General features: G+C 37.9%; 1 protein-coding gene across 1 annotated transcript; it reads right to left on the bottom strand.

The window, feature by feature from the left end:
* Positions 1-2,109: 2,109 nt before the first annotated feature.
* Positions 2,110-21,510, bottom strand: LOC108679763 (E3 ubiquitin-protein ligase mib1). The gene is made up of 17 exons (XM_047883628.1): positions 21,463-21,510; positions 21,139-21,280; positions 19,979-20,150; positions 19,009-19,084; positions 17,624-17,848; positions 15,615-15,769; positions 15,050-15,240; positions 14,475-14,593; positions 13,357-13,501; positions 11,845-11,945; positions 10,626-10,769; positions 10,274-10,363; positions 9,268-9,374; positions 8,128-8,217; positions 6,635-6,665; positions 3,089-3,178; positions 2,110-2,190 (listed from the first exon to the last, which is right to left on the bottom strand). The coding sequence occupies exons 1-17, from the start codon at positions 21,508-21,510 to the stop codon at positions 2,110-2,112; spliced, it is 2,007 nt and encodes a 668-aa protein (XP_047739584.1).
* Positions 21,511-22,172: the final 662 nt, after the last annotated feature.

Raw genomic sequence — 22,172 nt, 5'->3', positions numbered from 1 at the left:
AGCCGTCAAAATCAAATCATAATAAAATTAAGTTAATTAATTCTAAATGAAATTCGACTAATTCTAAAGTAAGAATTTTGGCTTGTCTTTTCGCCGTTTCTGAGCACCGAATACTCTGACGAAATGTAGACTCAAAAAAATGAGCGAGACCTATTGTCAAAATAGTGACACTTGCAACGTGTAGGACCAATAGGTCATTTTCTCCGAGCCAAACTGAGTCAAGATGGCCCGCATGAAGACAGAAATAAATCACTGTTTGGACAAAGTCACATTAATTTCTCAAAGTCTACACTGTACACTCAACCTACGGCGCGCTAATTTACCGTAAGTTCAAGCGCTGGCCATACAGAATAATTTGACAAAATAAACAAAATTGAAGTACAAAACGTAAACTTTGTCACGATTCCAGATAAATTTAGCATAACACATACATACACAAAATTTGTCATAAAAAAGGTAGCTGAAATAAGTTAAATTTTTACGGCTTTGCCATAGTGAAGTAGTACAGTGTCCGCGGTCCAGGGAAAAAAGATGCCATCGGGAGAAAACGTGTACGTATATACGACGACGACCGGTACAAAGCTAGCCAGGGGCGCCCTGGGCCCTTCATAGATATTAATATTGCAGAGATATCTTCCTTTGGTAATGCAATATGGGGAGCTCTTAAGACAGCGTCAGCGCTGGTCACAGGAGACCGAGTCGACTGTCATTTCTTCTAGTGTGTCAGAGAGCTTTCGAGTCTCCGTGGAGTTTTAGACAAATTGACAATTTTTAAAGCATCTTCGGAAGAAGAAGTCGTTCTTTGAGAAACTGGATGATGCGGCGAACGTGTTCCGCTTCGCAGTGCTGCCAATGAGATCATAACCAGAAAAATTTTCTCACATTTACAAAGAAAAATGATGGAAAAAATGTTACTTGTTCGGAACCTAAAACGTTAAGTGGAATTCGAGATTACTAGAAATTTTGTCGTCACTTTCGACGATTAGTCATTGATGTTCGTATGGCCAATATCAAGTAAACCTTCGACGAAATCCTGTGATAATGTTCGAGACAGAGAAATTCTAAAGAATTTTTCGTCGTGAAAGAAAATTTAACACAAACACAGAACTTCAGTAGTGTTGGCAGCATTCATGAAGTATTTTCGACAACAGCATCAGCGACCATTTTTGTGGCAAGACACAAGTTTATACAGGGCTGAATACCCGTCCATTAAAACAGCTTGGCCACTTTACCAATGCCAACACAAGGACTGCCGCTTCTATCAAGTGAAAATTCGATTAGAATTGCTCATTTAATACAATAATTTCACGACAAGAATGGTTACTTTTCTCTTATACACATCTAGATGTGTATAAGAGACAGGGACAGAATATTTATAATTGGAGGGCAACACAGCTCTCCGCATGACCGTGTATTAATATCCACTTAATCACCTTCGTTATTCCGATAGAGAAAGAACAGAATATTTACATTTGGAGGGCAAGATAGCTCTTACCGTAACCATGTATTAATTAATATACACTTAATCACTCTCGTTATTCCAAAAGAGAAAGGACTGAACATTTATACTGAGAGGGCAACATAGCTCTTCCCGTAGCCATGTATTAATTATTATACACTTAACCACCCCCGCTACTCCGAAATCAAAATGGCAGAATATTTCCATTTTATCAGATATAATGCCCTGTCTCTTATACACATCTAGATGTGTATAAGAGACTTAAATAAACTACAAGAAGGGCTATGAACGCATTAAGCCGCGACTCCAAAAAGAAACTAGAACATAAACTCATTCCAAGTAATTCTAAACCAAGAATACGAATTATCATATTAAAGATCAAATTAGAAGAATAAATCACAGAATATTCACAACTATTAATAGGGTTATAATAAAGAACCTTCAACCCTGTCATCCTACGATCATCAGTATTAATCAAGCCTAAGTAACATCAGTAACAATCTAAGGGTAAAATAAGAAATATAATAACCGTAATACGAAACTAAATAATAATGCAGTACATAATGCGTCAATTTAACACCATACGGCGAATTGAGTTTCATCTCGCGCTAATGGCTCAACTCCATATGCGAAATGCAGATTTCCATCCATCATCCATCAGTCCCGTTCTGTGCCACGGCCGGCTCGTCCCCGTACGCTGCGTGGTGGATCGCCCGGTCACCGTCTTTGTCCTGAGAAAAAGACGGCAAATTGACAGATTTTCTAAATAATCGCGCGGTCACCACCGTCTTTGTCCTGAGAAAAAAAAGACAAATTGACAGACTTTTTTTCTTTTAAAGATAAAAAGACAAATTGAGAGATATTTTTTTCATTTAAACGCGCGGTCGAAGTTTTTGTCCTGAGAAAAAACTACGGCAAATTGACAGGTTTTTTACGTAATCGCGCGGTCACCGTCTGTCCTGAGAAAAAACGGTAAATTAAGAGATTTTTTATTTCATCTAGCGGTCGCGGTCTTTGTCCTGAGAAAAAAGACAAATTGATCAGCCATTGAACAACTTCTATCAGCCATTGAACAATTTCCATCAGTCATTAAAGTAATTGCCAGGTCATTCAACCATTTGCTAGGCTCCTTTTTTTGCAGGCGTTTTGACAATTTTAGGGGCTGTGAACTTTTTGCACAAACATTCCATAATTTTTTCGCCCATTAACGTAACGCTCAACAATTATTAAACGAAAATGATCAAGTACTTAATGGTGCAGTCGCGGTTTCATTATCTCAATATGTGTAGATAATCCAATCCCACTAAGCTGAATAATTAAATATATTTTCACGTTTAGGAAGTAGTTATGAACCCAGAAATGTATAATCGCGTGAATAAAAATAAAACTTCACTATAAATTTACTTCCTTTATTTGTACGCAATTTTTCAAAGCTGCACATATTCTTCGCTACAAACCATTTTAGCATTTCTCCTTCTTGAGGCTGCCGTTCTGACTGGCCGCATCATAAATAAGCCTTCCCATATAGAAATAAGCCTCATATCATTATAACTTATAAATATAATTATATATATAAATAAGCCTTACAACATAATAACATATCAATATAATTATTTATAATAAACTAACCTCCTTCTCAAGATGCGCGTGATGACGCAGCAGTACGGCTATCACCTCCAAGTGACCGTTCTGGCTGGCCGCCTCATAAATAAGCCTTACCTTATAAAAATAGGCCTCGCATCATAATAACCAATTAATATAATTATATACAATAAGCTAACCTCTTCTCGAGATGGCCGTTCTGGCTGGCCGCATCATAAATAAGCCTTATCTTGTAAAATAAGCTTTACATCATCACGTTTTCAAAAGAGATATGCTAAATTTTTGTGGTGTTTTCTTTNATGCGCGCTGTCTCACGGCAGCCTAGGATGACAGCAGCTGTAAATGCGCGCTGTCTCACAGCAACCTAAGATGACAGCAGCTGTAAATGCGCGCTGTCTCACGGCAACCTAAGATGACAGCAGCTGTAAATGCTTGCTGTCTCACAGCATCTGTAAATGCTTGCTGTCTCACAGCAACCTAAGATGACAGCAGCTGTAAACGCTTGTTCGATGCAGTGGATCTCAATATTTGATACACGTGTTGCAAGTTGTTAAGGGAAAGCCTGTTAGGTAAAGTTCTTGAACACTTCTGGGTTCATCCACATTTCACGATTTTTGGTTAGCCACTTTTAAAAGAAAAAATTTATTTACTGCCTAACACAAGACAATCTGGCAACGATTTGCAACTGCACACCCAGAAAATTTTTGGGTCATACTGTTCTAATACTGACATACTCTCTGCACGTATCTCAGATACGGGTTGTGGCTAAACTGGGTTAGGATGACCCACACAAGAACATGAGGTGCATCGCTATATGGACAAAGTCTCACCAACTTCTCTGTTTGTGCAAACCAAATGCTAATCTCCAGGTCCAATCGGACCACTATATAGAAAATTCAAACATTACACCTTCCTAATACTTCGGTTATTGACGCATTCAGTAACATTTTATATAAATAATTCTAATTATGAACGATTAATATGTATTATCAGTTGGTGATTCACGGCGACTGTACGTGAACAGCAAGTGATACTCAATCACATAAAGGCCTGGGGCCATACTTTCAAAACTCGCTAAGTGAACGTAAGTACTTACGCTCTATTATATTGTATATAATTGGTGGATTTTGCTTGAAAGGCCGTCAATGATTGGCGGATGAACTTACGATCTCTTGACTTTTTTTTGAAAGTATAGGCCCTGGATACGCGGGTTTATTGGAACTGCAGTGCTCGGGTAGTTGACATATGCAAATACTGGCTCGGCACTTGAGTAAACGAATGTACATAAACCAATGTGGCATCCGACAAAACAAGCTATTCGATTTTTTGGAACCCACGTATTGCATAAAAGGACGAAACTTTTCTAGTTTGAATCGTATTTATATAAAGAATTTAGTATACATAATTAATTCAGCTATTTCAACCTTAATAGTGAACCGTCATCAATGCAGCTTCACCGATTTAATTATTGGGCAAATGCACGTACACAAACTAAACCTACTCATGAGAGCCTCAGATCGAGAGCTGTTTTTCAAACAATTATTTCATTTCCCAATTGAACGCATAATATTTGTACCTAGATGACAGAATGCATAGAGTGGAGTGCCGCTGAGATTTTCTCCTTGTTCGCTTAGCAACGTAACAAGTTTTTCACAACGAAACTTAGCGACCGAGCGACTATCCCGACACTCATTTCTGGACATTTTTGCGCCATTTCTGGACATTTTTTGTGCCATTTTTGGGCCTTTTAAAGGCATTTTTGAGGCTTTTAATTGTCAGTTTGCGAGCCAATTTCTCTGAGGGCCTGTCGTCCACACCCTTTAAAAATACATCTGCTTTCCACGCCACATGAGGGGTCCTTTTTTCGGCTAAATAAAAACTTGCACCCTAACAAACAAGACAAAAAGGAATCGAAATGAACACACTTTTTGAGAGACATCGAAACAGAGGAAAAATTTAAGAAATTTATAATTAATGCTGACGTTTTTGTGGGACTGTAAAGCCCGTTTGCTTGGCAATGTACACATTCAATTATACGAGTACAAATATTTTTCTGGGAAATTTTTCACGATAAATTTGCGGGAAACTTGAGTACTTAAAAATAAATAATTTTTTCCGTAATCAGTACACTCAAATATTTCCTTAGGTTTCCATTAATGCACAAAATATTTCTAACAGACAATCGATGTACGGCGTTAGTCACAAGCCTAATATAAAAATATGGACAGATGAAACACAGAAGTAACCAGCCTTTTGAGTTATTAACTCTTTAAACTAACTTTAAACAATACACTGTTAGAAAAAACGGCGAAAAAACGGTCCCACTGGCATTCTAGTGGCTGGTCGCCCCGTGAAAATAAACTGTTTCGCCGTTTTTATCAGATGTTTACGGATTCCTAGTGTTAAATTGGAATAAAAACGGTGACACTGTGTTTCTTTTCACGTGCCGACCGGCCACTGAAACGCCCGTAATGATTCTCTACCCTACGTATAGATTCGACCCTAAAAAACGGTCAGTAAAATAAGCAAACGAAAAAGATGCTGTGATTCTCTACCCTACGTATAGATACGACCCTAAAGAAACCGTAAGCATAAAACGGAAAACGAAAAAGATGCTGTGATTCTCTACCCTAAGTATAGATTCGACACTGAATAAACGGTCAGTATAACAGGATTTTCCTGCAAGTTTGCATCATTGTTCGTAGACACTGAAGAAACGGTCAGTATAACAGGACTTTCCTGCAAGTTTGCATCAGTGTTCGTATTCCCTTTAGCGGCAAGCAAAGTCGGGACCTAGAAACGGCCTAAACTCAGCACCTCGAAACGGCCTAAATTTGAGAGCGCGAATCCCTTAATTCCCGTTGCCGGTGCCAGTTTCCGAGACTGTCCCTTGACAACTCCTAATGTTCGTCCTAATGATTCCTGCGAGCCTTGGTGCCAGCCATTGCAGAGCACAAAGGTGCATCGAGCTTTCGTCCGACACGAGACTGTCATTACTGCACCTGGTAGCTACGTCCACTGAATCTCAGTGAGTCTTGCACCTGATAACGTGTGCTCAGGTGCCTTTGCAACAGAGATTCAGCCTTGCACCTGATAACGTGTGCTCAGGTGTTTTTGGAACAGTGTCTTGCACCTGATAACGTGTGCTCAGGTGCCTTTGGAACAGTTTCGTCAAGCGAAAGCATTGCTTTCAGGAATTATTAATATTAATTGGTTGTGCAAGCGTAAATATTAGGATGTGATAGCCCAAGACTGATTGAGCCAACATTTATTTTAATTTCATCCGTGTAGTATCCGTTAATATTACGATGTGGCGGCTCCTACATTATTTCTGATGTTACTTATAATCATTCAATCATACTCTCTGGTGATATAACCTAATGCCACCAACATGCGACAACCTCGTATCAATAAGAACATATATTATTTGGGCTATAAATCTATAACCACATCAATAACGTGGTCGAGGATTTTTTCTTGGTTTACTTGGTTACATAACATAGCTAATAAATATGGCACTGAAGCTTAACGCTCTCAGCATAAACTTGTATCCCCCAAAAATGTATAACTTACCTTGGTTTGCCGCACTATGAAGACGACATACCTGCGCAAAAATCATAAACGGGTATTAGCACATGAACAAATTGTTTTCAAATTATCTTTACTGGCAGCAGAAAAATAAAACCACCACGAACCGAACAATTGTACGTGGATTGGCAATCATCATGTAAGATATAACAGGTCTGGAATTGCTAAAAAAAAGATTAACACATCAATGAAAATTATTTCGTTAATTGGTTAACATCGAAAGTTCACCAAGACTTTAAAAGCAAACAAACCGTCAACAAGATTCACCATATCTCGGAAACCAGCTCCATTATTTATTCAAAACAAATAAAAAAGGGTACAATCATCAGCGAAACATCAAATAAACACGAAAAAAAACAAAACCTAAGTGACGGTAAAACGACAACGGAACCTAAAACCTGTTAATTTACAACTTCATAAGGAAAAAAACAGGGAGGATAAAAAAAAGGTGGGGCCACACTCTTTCAGGACGTGCAAAAATATACTCAATAAATCAATGCAAATCTATCGTTATATTAATGAGAATAATTTGCTGATATGTACGAAAAAAGTTTGAATCGAGAAAACTCAGAAGAGAAATCAAAGAGATTGTTGAGAACCATTTTAAAAACAGACAATGCCAGTGAAAACAAGCATTGCGGAGTGAAAATTTTAGGAACTGGAGAAACATTTAATAGAACAGAAACCTGAGAACTCGCTAAACTCAGCAGAAGCTACCACAAGACTAACGCCATTTAGACCTTCACTAAACTATCCACACAAACACACTAAACTAACGCCACACAAACTCCCACACAACAAAACTTACCATAACCTAACTTCACACACACCTACACAGGTACTGTTTACATCGCATTAACCCTCCCACAACAAAACGTCATTCAAGCCACACGTAAAAAAATTTCACAAAACCGTGACTGCAACCCGAGGGTCCTGACGGAAAACCATACAAAAGAGGGCAGTGAGAGTACTTAAGTGAGGGCACATAAGTGAGGACAAAGAGGGCACACAAGTGAGGACAGTGATGGCACACAAGTGAGGTAGGGCAGTGAGGGCACACAAGTGAGGGCAGTGAGGGCACACAAGTGAGGACAGTAAGGGCACACAAGTGAGGACAGTAAGGGCACACAAGTGAGGGCAGTGAGGGCACAAAAGTGAAGGCACACCTCGGGTTGCCGCGCAGAGCAGCATGGTGCAGAGCGTTAAAGCCGTTGTTGTTGGTAAGTGTGATGTAAGTTAAGAGACACAAGACACACAAGTCAAGACACACAACACACACATGTCAAGACACACAAGACACACACACAAGACACACAACACACCTCGGGTTGCCGCGCAGAGCAGCATGGTGCAGAGCATTAAAGCCGTTGTTGTTGGTAAGTGTGATGTAAGTTAAGACACACAAGACACACAAGTCAAGACACACAACACACACATGTCAAGACACACAAGACACACACACAAGACACACAAGACACCTCGGGTTGCCGCGCAGAGCAGCATGGTGCAGAGCGTTGAAGCCGTTGTTGTTGGTAAGTGCGATGTAAGTTAAGACACACACGTCAAGACTATCATAAACAAATCAGTGCGTTAATTTCGATATAACATACAATTGTTTATAAATATTTAAATTACTCGCTTCAACTTTTATTAATAGCTATTATCTACTATTATCCCTATGCTACAATACTATAGTAGTATATACTATAGGTACATTTTTCTTCGGGATCCTAAAGAAATAAATACGTTTATTTCACAATATCCTAATCCTGTTGACATTTATTCAGTTTACACCCATTTAACTGGCTTTTTCTCATCCATGAGTTAAATTAGTTATATTTGAATTATTTGGCAGTAGTACCGTTTTCTTCGTGATACAAAACTAATAAATGCGTTTATTTCACTGCGTCACCCTCTTTTTAATATGTATTCTTATTGACTCGGCCCTATTTTACCTAGCCATTTCCGAGCCCATTTATTTTATTCATTATTCTATGTATCCATTTATTCCATTGGATGATTCAATCCATTTATTATATTCAAGTTCTATTTATTATTTTCCATTTCATGTGTTAGTATTACCACTGTATTAGTACTATTCCCTTCGTGATCCACACTTTCAGAACTTGTTCAAGTATATATGCTTCCATTTGAATAATTTTCATTCAACCCACTGCATAGGAACAATTAATGCTAACAATGCTCCCAAACGTAATGCTACAACGAACAGTAAAAACATCAATGCTCTTAACTTTTGGTGTTCCTCATCTTGCAAAATAAATTACTGGCTTGAACTTCTGAAGTTCAAACAGCCACGTTTAAGTATGAAAAAAAAACAATTCCTCTGCCTTTATTAGTAGTTATTATTAAAATGGCCTTTATTAGTTTAGCGGAATAATAATACAATGTTATACAGACGCTTATTTGCAGAATACAAACGATCAGATATAAAAATTCTAAATTTTTCAAAGTATTTATATCTGATTCAAATGCAAAACACGTTCAAGATAAAAGCAAATATTTATACAACAAAATAAGAGCGTTGAAATAGAGGGGTCTGACATGCAGTGAGGGTCTGACATGCAGTGAGGGGTCTGACATGCAGTGAGGGGTCTGACATGCAGTGAGGGTTCTGACATGCAGTGAGGGTCTGACCTGCAGTGAGGGGTCTGACGTGCAGTGAGGGTCTGACATGCAGTGAGGGGTCTGACATGCAGCGAGGGGTCTGACATGCAGTGAGGGGTCTGACATGCAGTGNCTAATTAATCGCGCGGTCACCGTCTTTGTCCTGAAAAATAACGATAAATTGACAGGTTTTTTATGTAATCGCGCGGTCACCGTCTTTGTCCTGAAAAATAACGATAAATTGACAGGTTTTTTTCATTGCATCGCGCGGTAGGCTTCTGTATGCTGAGAAAAAATCGATAGATTAAAAGATTTTTCTTTTAAACGCGCGGTCCCTGTTTTTGTCCTGAGAAAAAAGACGGCAAATTTACAGATTTTTTATTTCATCGCGGGTCGCCATCGTTTTCCTGAATGATATAGCCATTGAACAATTTCCATCAGCCATTGAACAATTTCCATCAGCTATTGAACAATTTCCATCAGCCATTGAACAATTTCCATCAGCCATTGAACAATTTCCATCAGCCATTGAATAATTTCCATCAGCCATTGAATAATTTCCATCAGCCATTGAATAATTTCCATCAGCCATTGAATAATTTCCATCAGCCATTGAACAATTTCCTTCAGCCATTAAAAACACATTAATATAATTATATACAGTAAGCTGACCTCCTTCTCGAGATGGCCGTTCTGACTGGCCGCATCATAAATAAACCTTACCATATAAAAATAGGAGCCTCATATCATAATAACTTATTAATATAATTATATAAATAAGCCTTAGAACATAATAACCAATTAATATAATTACATACAATAAACTAACCTCTTTCTCAAGGTGTGCATGATGACGCAGCAGTACGGCTATCACCTCCAAGTGACCGTTCTGACTGGCCGCATCGTAAATAAACCTTACCTTATAAAATAAGCTTTACATCATAAAATAAGCCTTACAACATAATAACATATCAATATAATTATTTATAATAAACTAACCTCCTTCTCAAGATGCGCGTGATGACGCAGCAGTACGGCTATCACCTCCAAGTGACCGTTCTGGCTGGCCGCCTCATAAATAAGCCTTACCTTATAAAAATAGGCCTCGCATCATAATAACCAATTAATATAATTATATACAATAAGCTAACCTCTTCTCGAGATGGCCGTTCTGGCTGGCCGCATCATAAATAAGCCTTATCTTGTAAAATAAGCTTTACATCATCACGTTTTCAAAAGAGATATGCTAAATTTTTGTGGTGTTTTCTTTGCTTTTAAATTTCTAGTAAAATAAGCCTTATAACGTAATAACTTATAATTATAATTGATTAATTACATACAATAAACTGACCTCCTTCTCAAGATGCGCGTGATGACGCAGCAGTACGGCTATCACCTCCAAGTGGCCGTTCTGACTGGCCGCTTGTAGCGCCGTGTGGCCGGCAAACACGCCGTCCACGTCCGCGTCGCTGTTGCTGCTTAAAATTTCTTCCACCTGTAACACATATTAAAATAATTATACATAATTATTCAAAATTTCTTCTACCTGTAACATATATTATAATAATTATACATAATTATTAACTCAAATAATTTGTTATTTTTATCGAACAAACCACTATATTATGAATTAACTATTAATACGTACTTACTAGTTATAATTGAAAATTCGCCGAATTTACTGCGTAATAATAATGAACTAAAAAATATTCAGAGTAGAACTGAGCTGAAAAATATTCATCTGTACTGAAATTCGCAAATAACTGGCTTGTAACTCAGTCAACTTTTTGCATCGAATGAAATTTTGAAGAAGTTACAATTTCAGATATCCCTGAAACAATTGCGGAAAATTCCATAACATAATTGATTCTCGCCACCACGACTTTTCAATCCAGCAATTATCCAAAATAAAACTGAATCAAACCATTCAATGCCAGCGCTGTTCTGCTTGTTATAAATGATAAATTTTAACTAAGAACACTGTCTCACAGTAGTTTAAAGATAAAATAATATGCTAAAAAAATGTTGATTTCATATCTAAACCCTTCATCGATTTTAGGTAAAAAATGAAAAGTCACATTTCCAATGATGAAGTCACATCAAAACCCTTTATCATTTCAAGTACAAATAAAAAAATCACGTTTTTTAAGATTAAATTCACACCAAAACCCTTCATTATTTTAGTTAAAAAAATAAATTCGATGTTAAATTCACATCAAAAACCTTCATAATTTTAGTTAAAAAAATAAATTCAATGTTAAATTCACATCAAAACATTTCATAAATTTAGGTAAAAATAAAAAGTTACGTTAATAAACATAGAAATCCTTCATTATTTTAGTTAAAAAAATTAATTCAATATTAAATTCACATCAAAACCCTGCATAATTATAGGTAAAAAAATAAAATGTTACGTTAACACACATAGAAATCCTCCATCATTTTAGTTAAAAAAATAAATTCAACGTTAAATTCATATCAAAACCGTTAATAATTTTAGGTGAAAATAAAAAGTTATGTTAATTCGCAGCAAAACCCTTCATCCTTAGATATAAATAAATCCTGATCACCTTCTGAGCGTCGCCGGTAGCAGCAGCCTTGACCAGCTCCTCGTTGAGGTCGCCAGAGACGTGGGCCTCGAATATCTTCTTCAGCAGCGCGCTCAGACGCTCTGTACAACACGTTATCTTGTTTATTGCTGATAAATGTGATTTATTATTATCATTTATCGTTATTGTCATTTATTATCATTTATAGTTGTCGTCATTTATTATCATTTATAGTTGTCGTCATTTATTATTGTAATTTATGGTTGTCGTCATTTATTATTGTCATTTATCGTTGCTGTCATTTATCATTGTTGTAATTTATCCTTGTTGCTATTTATCGTCGTTGTCATTTATTGTTGTTGTTGTCATTTATTGTTGTTGTTATCATTTATCATTGTTGTCAATTATCGTTGTTGTCATTTATCGTTGTTGTCATTTATCATTGTTGTCATTTATCGTTGTTGTCAGTTATCGTTGTTGTCATTTATCATTGTTGTCATTTATCGTTGTTGTCATTTATAGTTGTTGTCAGTTATAGTTAAGACAGTGTGCATTAATTTTACCATGAGAAACAAAAAATCATAGGCATTGATTTCCATTATTTCATTATATGTACATTTTTTTCAGAATGAAACACGTACAGTTAATGGCTAGACAATTCACTATATTCCAATTTTCGGGGAGTCGAAAAATTCTTCGTTTAAGTATTTGTTGTTGTCGTGGTTGTTAGTCCAATTACTCAAATCTAGTCCAAATAATGAAGAAGTCTACAACCTTCTTTGAAACAAAATTTACAGATTACATCGGCTTCTTGGAGAACTCCCGCTTTTTTGCAGTGTGAATAGTAGCGTCTAGTCCAGAGCTCGACGTTGTTGTCAAGGGTGTCACCAAGCCATTTGAAACGCCGTTAAACATATTATAAAAGTACTTGCTGAGACCTGCATTTTGATCTATTAACGTCATCAGAATAATTTTTCGACTCCCCGAAAATTGGAATATAATGCATTGTCTGGCCAAGAAAATTCTGCAATCTAATACCAATTATTTTTCATGTTCACGCTATTTCATTACATGTACACTTCCAACTGATTGTCACTGCCACTCAACGATAACTCCTATCGCCCACATTTCAATTAAAGATTATCTTACTATATACGCAGTATTAAGTTAAATATATAGGCATAGTTTCCACTGATCACCACTAGCAGTGCCGGGAAGTATCGTCCCAGACGCCATTTTAGCGACAAATGATAGCTTGAAGATCAGCGGTAAATCCAATAACTCACATTTCAATTATGGATTATTTTACTATAAACACATTATTTAGTTAAATATATAAATAGTTTGCACTGACCACCACTAGCAGTGCCGGGAAGTGCGGCCTCGGACGCCACTTTAGTGACGGCTGAAGGGTTGTATGTCCACGGTAAATCCTATCGCTCACATTTACATTATGGATAATTTTACTAGATACCCATTATTTAGTTAAATATAAATATACATATAATATATCTAGGTATAGTTTGCACTGACCACCACTAGCAGTGCCGGGAAGTGCTGCCTCTGAGGCCACTTTAGTGACGGCTGAAGGGTTGTAGGTCCACGAGGTACCGCAGACTTCCACCTTCAGGTCGCTGTCGTGGTAGATCTGCTCCACGCGCCCGATCTTGCCTAGCGTCTGCACATAAATATTATATGTTTTTAACATACAATATATTTTTATTGTTCTATAACAGAACAAGTGAATATTTTTACATCGAATTTATATGGCTATAGAACTAACATATAACATATTATTAATGTTATTTAAGAGAAGAAGTACCTAAATGTTTGTACATCGAAAAAGAACGTACAAAAGAAAATTAAGAAAATTGTTCAAAGTGTAATGTTATGAGACGAATATTATGACATAGAATACGTAGACAAGAGTCTGTAATAAAGTGTCACGTTCAGAGTTTGGAAACTAATATAATATATAATTGGAAACTATATAATATAATCTATAGAAGTGTCCTCAATGATGTGTCTTGCCCAGAGTCTGGCAACGAATAAAATACAATATAGAACGCGCAAGAAAGTGTTTGATCAAGTGTGAGATGGGTACTAATTAGGGTACTGATTTTTCTTCTCAGTGCCAAACGCAATCGAGCGAAATATTACGCGTAACTAGCATTAGTTAACATCTCTAATGGTATTTTGGGGAGAAGATAATTAAGGAATTAAGGAAAACTTAATCTACTTTCAGCAATCATTTACTATTTATTTAACAAGCTTCTAAATATTTTATCCATAAAATATCATACACGAACTAAAAAACAGGAAAACATTTCCAATGCATACCGGTATCAAATTCAATTCTGATGGTATTAAATAACTTGAATAGTTTTGAGCAAATTAATAAATACCGGCAACATGGCCTCGGCCCACTCTCCATGGCCTCGCTGTAGGAGCTTGATGTTGATGATATTAAATAATTTAATTAATTATTTATCAACTTAATTAAATAATTTAAGCAAATTAATGCATACCGGCAACATGGCCTCGGCCCACTCTCCATGGCCTCGCTGCAGGAGCTTTATCTTGATAACATTAAATAATTTAATTAATTATTTATCAACTTAATTAAATAATTTAAGCAAACTAATAAATACCGGCAACATGGCCTCGGCCCACTCTCCATGGCCCCGCTGCAGGAGCTTGATGCGCTCCAGGTCTGAGCAGATCTGTACGAGGTCGCCTACATTCACATCGCTGGCCTCACTGCACACTCCTGTACATCATACATTCATTAATAACATAATAGAGATAATATAATAATCCTAACATGCATGTTATAATAACCATAACAGACATAATATAATAACATAATAGACATATTATAATAAGTATAACAAACATATTATAATAACCATAACATACATAATATAATAACAATATCAGACATAATATCATAACATTTTGGACATAATACAATAAAATAATAGAGATAATATAAAAACATAATATATATAATATAATACCATAACATTTATAATATAATGATAGGTATAGTAGACAATATAATAACATAACATATATAACATAATAACAAAACAGACATCACATAAGAACATAACAGAAATAATATTATAACATTTCATTGTAACGAAAATTTCGACAATTTACACCTTAGTATATTTTTTTATTTATCTTTAAAATGTTATATTTTGTAATGGTACGGTCGTACCGGTGGCAGCAGCGGCGGTGGCACCGGCAGCGGCAGCCGTGTTGCTGGTGGCGGGCACGGCGGCGTTGGCGACGCTCGTGCCGCCCGACACAGCGGCGGCGGCGGCGCCGGCGGAGTCTGTCGGGGACAGCAGCGAGTTCGGCCCGCCACTCCCGCCAACTTTGGTCAGCACGGCGGGATTAAACGTCCACCTGAAGAGCAAGTGGAAATATGTGTATACAACAATACAAAATTTCTCGATAATAAAAACATGTGTCATAAATACTACCTAGTTTTAAACTATTCCATGAGCATCAATATGACTAATCAATATTCCATATCATCAATATGACTAAAATATTATTATATTTAGGTATTATTTTAGTGAAATCATCAATATCACTAAAATATTATTATAACGCACCCGTTAGCAGAGATGTAAGTGACACAAAATAAGAACATAGGGACTAAAAGCAAACCATAATAGTTTATTACAATATACTATGATATGTTATAATAAATATGATTATTACATTAGACTTCTGATATTTTATTATAACTATGATATGTTATATATTATTGTAACCTATTGCCAGAGGGATAAGCGACCACGATATCGTGATCCTCGTCAATGCCCACGACAGTTCCCGTGGTGCCGAGACACTCAAACATGCCGTCCGTCCAGCCGCCGTGACCGTGCTGCAGAGACTGCACGATCTCCAGCTCCAGGTCCACGTTCACCTGAGACACGACTATGCATTAAAAATTGAAACACGACAGCGGATTTACGTTTGAAACACGACAATGCATCAAAATTGTAACACGACAGCGGATTTACGATTTTAACACGACAATGCATCAAAAATTGTAACGCGCCAGCGGATTTACGATTGAAACACAACAATGCATCAAAAATTGTAACGCGACAGCGGATTTACGATTGAAACACAATAATGCATCAAAAATTGTAACACGACAGCGGATTTACAATTGTAACACGACAGCGGATTTACAATAGTAAAACAACATCAGAATAACATCTGAAAACCATATTCGGCAACTGCCATAAAATACTAAATTCGAAAATGATTTACACTTTGAAACACGAAACGCAACAACTTATTTGAATTTCGAAACAGCAAGGCGACAACTGATTTACTTTTGAAACACTGACGCAAAAACTGATTTACGTTTGAAACGCAGACAATATAACTGATTTAATGTTTGAACGGTCAAAATCGCCAAGGTACAACAACTCTAATTTTAAAACTTTCCAAACGCATGAAAGAATCATCTATAACAGTTGACTCGTGCAAGCCCATGTTTAATAAAGACGTAAAAACTGATTTACCCTGAAATTTACTCTAATTAATGGATGAAACACTTAAACCAAACCAATAATAGGTATCATTTAAAAAATCAAAATAATATCTCAATAGTAAATTTAAAATAATTATAAATAATCAACTTTTCCCAAATTAGAAACCACACGCAGAAAGCGTGAGCACCCAAATGGCCAAATGCGCGGACGCTAGCGGTAAGGGAACAGCGTTAGCATCGCATAGAGAATTAAAGTGTAGAAGAAAAGTTAAAACAGCGATAGAAAATAAGAAATTTATTAAATAGGTCGCTTGAATTAGCCCTCTGTACGCATCAGGAATCCTGTCAACGCAAAAGCTTGAACCCACAAGTGAGACCTGCAGTCGACGTCTTATTGTGGCCTAGGAACACCGTAATTCGAAATTACGGACAACGTCATTACAAAAGACATTTGATGAGGCATGCATGAAGAAATCCCTTCTGAAGGAGGAAACCTAAAGATAAAACAAACACGTTTTCATACACTTCAGAATAACTGAAAATAATCCCGAAACCAAGGACGGAAAAGGCGCGATGCGTAACTGAAAATAATCCCGGAACCAAGACGGAAAAGGCGCGATGCATAACTGAAAATAATCCCGGAACCAAGGACGGAAAAGGCGCGATGCGTAACTGAAAATAATCCCGGAACCAAGGACGGAAAAGGCGCGATGCTTAACTGAAAATAATCCCAGAACCAAGGACGGAAAAGGCGCGATGCGTAACTGAAAATAATCTCGGAACCAAGGACGGAAAGGCGCGATGCGTAACTGAAAATAATCCCGGAACCAAGGACGAAAAAGGCGCGATGCATAACTGAAAATAATCCCGGAACCAAGGACGGAAAAGGCGCGATGCATAACTGAAAATAATCCCGGAACCAAGGACGGAAAAGGCGCGATGCATACCACTGAAAATAATTCCGGAACCAAGGACGGAAAAGGCGCGATGCGTAACTGAAAATAATCCCGGAACCAAGGACGGAAAAGGCGCGATGCGTAACTGAAAATAATCCCGGAACCAAGGAGGAGAAGGCGCGATGCGTAACTGAAAATAATCCCCGAACTAAGGACGGAAAAGGCGCGATGCGTAACTGAAAATAATCCCGGAACCAAGGACGGAACAGGCGCGATGCGTAACTGAAAATAATCCCGAAACCAAGGACGGAGAAGGCGCGATGCATAACTGAAAATAATCCCGGAACCAAGGACGGAAAGGCGCGATTCTTACACTTACTTGATCGCCGATACCCAGCCCATGGGGTCCAGACCGGCCAGGGTTCTGCTCGCCGAGGTGAGGCAGATGATCGCGATACACAGTGCCGCCCTTGGCATCGTTCACCACCTTCAAGTCCGCCATGCCCTCGAAGCCCACACGGTACAAGTTCTTCGCTCCGTTATCCCAGATGACGTAGGCAGCGGAACGGGGGCTTGCTGCCGACCAGTCTTGGATTTCCGAAACCTGAAACGTAAGTAATTTTGATGGATATGTTCCCGTATTTCCGAAACTTGAAACGTAAGTAATTTTGATGGATATGTTCTCGTACTTCCGAAACCTGAAACGTAAGTAATTTTGATGGATATGTTCCCGTATTTCCGAAACCTGAAACGTAAGTAATTTTGATGGATATGTTCTCGTACTTCCGAAACCTGAAACGTAAGTAATTTTAGAAATATGTTCCCGTACTTCCGAAACCTGATATGTGAATAACTTTGACAAATATTCATTGGTATCCGAAACCTGACACGTAAGTAATTTTAGAAATTTTAAACTGACGTTGGAGCTGGACACCGAAACGTTTTCTTTAGAGATAGTATGAATTTTTGTGGAGCTTTCTTCGCTTACAAGTTCAAAGTGTATAATTTTAAAATGCATTCCCGTACTTCCGAAACCTAATATGTGAATAACTTTGACAAATATTCATTGATATCCGAAACCTGACACGTAAATAATTCTAATGGCTATTTTCGACCATGGGAAAGAGACCAAATCGTATAATGTAAAATGACAAAATCATATAAAATAATGACAAAATCGTATAAAATGATGACAAAATCGTATAAAATGATGACAAAATCGTACAAAATGATGACAAAATCGTACAAAATGATGACAAAATCGTATAAAATAATGACAAAATCATATAAAATAATGACAAAAAAGTATATATATGTATAATAATGGCTAGGGTGTTGCCAGTCAAAGTTATAGTGCCCTCGATAAACAGCTTCAAGAACAGGTGTAACAGTTCCCAGCCCTGTACAGCTTCTGGTGTTACGAGTAATAAATAAACGCACAGCATCGAACTAACACTGAAATGCGCAGTGTGCACACGTGGTAAATGTTTTTAACCTATGAACAGAACCGGAAAGGACCCTTAATATCGTAATGTCTCAACGGACCTAGCTTTTTCATTGGCTCAAGTATTTTTCTTACAAATATAATCTTAGATGTTCGCATGAAGAAGTAAATTCAAATGTGCATATTCCACAAGATTATTATATAATTGAAACACAGGAAATAAATTTCGAACTTTATCAGTTCAAGCAAAACGACCAAGAATAAATAAGAAGAAGTCATGCAGTGACTCGGTGCCCGTATCTTACTTCCGGCGCCCGTACCTTGCCACGGCGCCCGTACCTTGCCACGGCGCCCGTACCTTGCCACGGCGCCCGTACCTTGCCACGGCGCCCGTACCTTGCCATAGCAATACGCTGGCGTCAGTTAACTACCTATATCAACCACTAACAGGTCACAACTGAGGCACCCTGACATCAGGCAATCCAGTGAGCAATACGCTCGCGTCAGTTAACTACCTATATCAACCACTAACAGGTCACAACTAAGGCACCCTGACAGCAGGCAATCCAGTAAGCAATACGCTGGCGTCAGTTAACTACCTATATCAACCACAAACAGGTCACAACTAAGGCACCCTGACGCCAGGCAATCCAGTGAGCAATACGCTTGCGTCAGTTAACAACCTATATCAACCACAAACAGGTCACAACTAAGGCACCCTGACATCAGGCAGTCCAGTGAGCAATACGCTGGCGTCATTTCACAATTTCAACCATTAAAAGATCTCAACAAAATCCACCTCTCCGTTACGACACTTCACGCATAAACATCTCCCTATAACGTGGAATGTGAAAATAGGTATAGTATCTCAGTAGGCCGCTTTCGTCAAAGAATCTTCTTTGAAACAATAGAACAACGAAAATGATAGTGATGCATTAAAAAACTAATTTCATAAGCCGAAAATTTCTATTCAAGAAAAAAAATCAAATTTTCATGAAGAAGATTTATAGGTGTCAAAAGCCTTCCTAAAACCCACCCCATTTGAGATTAATATTCCAAGCATTTCTTAAATCCGCCCCAGTCTCATTGATATTCCAAATTTCCTCAAATCCGCCTCAATCGAGATTGATATTCCAAGCATTCCTTAAATCAGCTTCATTTAAGATTGATATTCCAAGCATTCCTTAAATCAGCCACACTTGAGATTGATATTCCAAGCATTCCTAAAATCCGCCTCATTTGAGATCAGCATTGACCCACAATTGAGTTGGTTTTCATTTTTATTCTCACCGATCACATCCAATGGAAGGGATGCGATAAAAGCGGTGCCTGAGATGGTGCTTATCACCGTGGTAGCAGACAGAGCAAAGGTCGTAGTTGGAGCATTCAACGCACTTCCAACGAATACCAAAGATCGGCTGCTGTCGGCAAGTGTCGCACATTGTACCTTCATGCTTCACTCCTGCAACACAAAACACAAGAAGATTTATATTGAATCACACACAGACACGTTGTGTGTAACGTTGCAATACACAAATAGACTAGTGTTTAAATAATCAAATGGATGTTGTTACAAACACCAATTATGGGTTGCAATCGGCAGGTGTCGCACATCGTCTCATGGTTCACACCTGTGGCACAAAAGTGCAGTATGGCTTTTCGAACACTCAAAATTATAGTTATCACAAACACCAAAGATGGGCTGCTGTTGGCTAGTGTCTCATATTGCGCTGCACTCTTGTGGCACGAATATGCAGACTAAGAAAAATGAGTGAAACCTTGTCCAAATAGCTTTGCACTTTTTGCCCTTGTATGAGTCATCTTATTTCGGTTTGCTGTGGCCAATTAATGTTATATAATTTGCAATAACTTGTATCAGAATATTACCTTGATCTGAAAAATGTCTTTTGAGAAGGAGGGCATCAAAAAACTGGGAGGAAGGCATTGGATTAAAAATTTAGATTTCATTTTTCAACTAGTACATGCAAATTTAATTAGAGAAATAAAACACTGTTATTTCCAAAATTTGAAGTAAGATCAAAATGCAAGTCTATGTTCTATATTGAATGTAGGTTTTAACTGCCCTTTCTTTAATCAGCATAAATCATCTTAACATGATTATAAAATTGCTGGGATTATCAATCCAAAACAATGCTGAGCTAATCAGCAAGCATGTTCATAAACTTTCCATAAGTACTATAAACAGAAATGCTGATTAAACAGGCCCTATACACACATGATGAATTACAAGGCCTCAATTTTAAACTATTTCATCCTATTAGGACCTCCTCCAAGCAACAATCATTCACAGAAGAAAAGAAATAATTCCATAATAATTATGGGTGCAGAGCTTAAAACTGGGAGATCACAAAAAATATTACTTCTAAATACCTGTGGATAAAAAGTCGAGCACTTAGATCATAGGGAAATTTTATTCTAAAATATCGTACCCGTTGGTGCAGAGTCAAGCACTCTGAGATCATAAGCACCAGCACAGCGGTAGTTTGCGGCAGTTCCATTGTCCCACACAACAACAACTTCTTCGGGGGACTCAAAATTGCGCACTGTGCCAACATGGCCTTCTCCACCATCCTGAGAAAAGAATGAAGCAGGTATTCTAATAAATTGAGATAAAAATACATTTGGGAGATTTTAACTGAAAATCAAAATACAGATCAATAAAATCACATGCTAATCCAAGTTAATCCTAATTATATTACAATAAATAAATTCTAAAAGCCAGTTCTGGCTTTGAGATTAGAAAGTTTCCATACTGGATTGGTCGCCTGCCGAAGACCACCACTGCCCTGGAAGTAATGCATGGACCATCATGATTCCTTCCTTCCGGAACGTAGTTTTCAACACTTCTGGACAATCATATAGGCAGCCGAAAGCCACCAGACAGAACGAATCAATTGAATTAGACCAATCAGCCCTCAGGAGAAACAGTCGGTGATCGAATGGCCAAGCATTGTCCGCCATACCGCGAAAAAATTCTGCACCACTCCGACGTAGCGCGCCGGAGCCTTGCAACGAATGTGATATCAGCCACCAAGCCGTCCGTATCTAGGCCGTGCGTCGAACCAGCCCTCAGTCGAACGGCCTTTCGTCGAAGGATGATAAATTTTGGAACAGAACTATGCTTGCTGAGACCTAACCTCAGTGTGGTGAACGTAAAATTAGGTAATTTAAAAATGACCAAAAGTCATTCGATCTGTAGTCTTGTGGTGCACGGCAGGTTTTAGGCTACGCCAGAGGAGGAAAAAGCCGAGTGGTCGCAGGCTGTGGCGCGCAAGTTCCAGTTCGAGATGTAGCCATGGTATGAAGTGATGCTTCAACGCAACATTCAGTGGTAGAAGGCCATTTGACTCTAGGCTATTCGACTTCGTGTCTGGGGGATGTAGAGCTCAAAATATGCAAAGCAAAATGATGTCAAGGCTCGGCTACAGATAGCAGGTTCCATTCGCGGCTGATTGGTGGATGT

The sequence above is a fragment of the Hyalella azteca genome, unplaced genomic scaffold (assembly GCF_000764305.2).
Source record: "Hyalella azteca isolate HAZT.00-mixed unplaced genomic scaffold, Hazt_2.0.2 contig13348, whole genome shotgun sequence".
Taxonomy (NCBI): domain Eukaryota; kingdom Metazoa; phylum Arthropoda; class Malacostraca; order Amphipoda; family Hyalellidae; genus Hyalella; species Hyalella azteca.
Note: the sequence above shows the minus strand (reverse complement) of the source record. Positions and strands in the feature narration are given on the sequence as shown.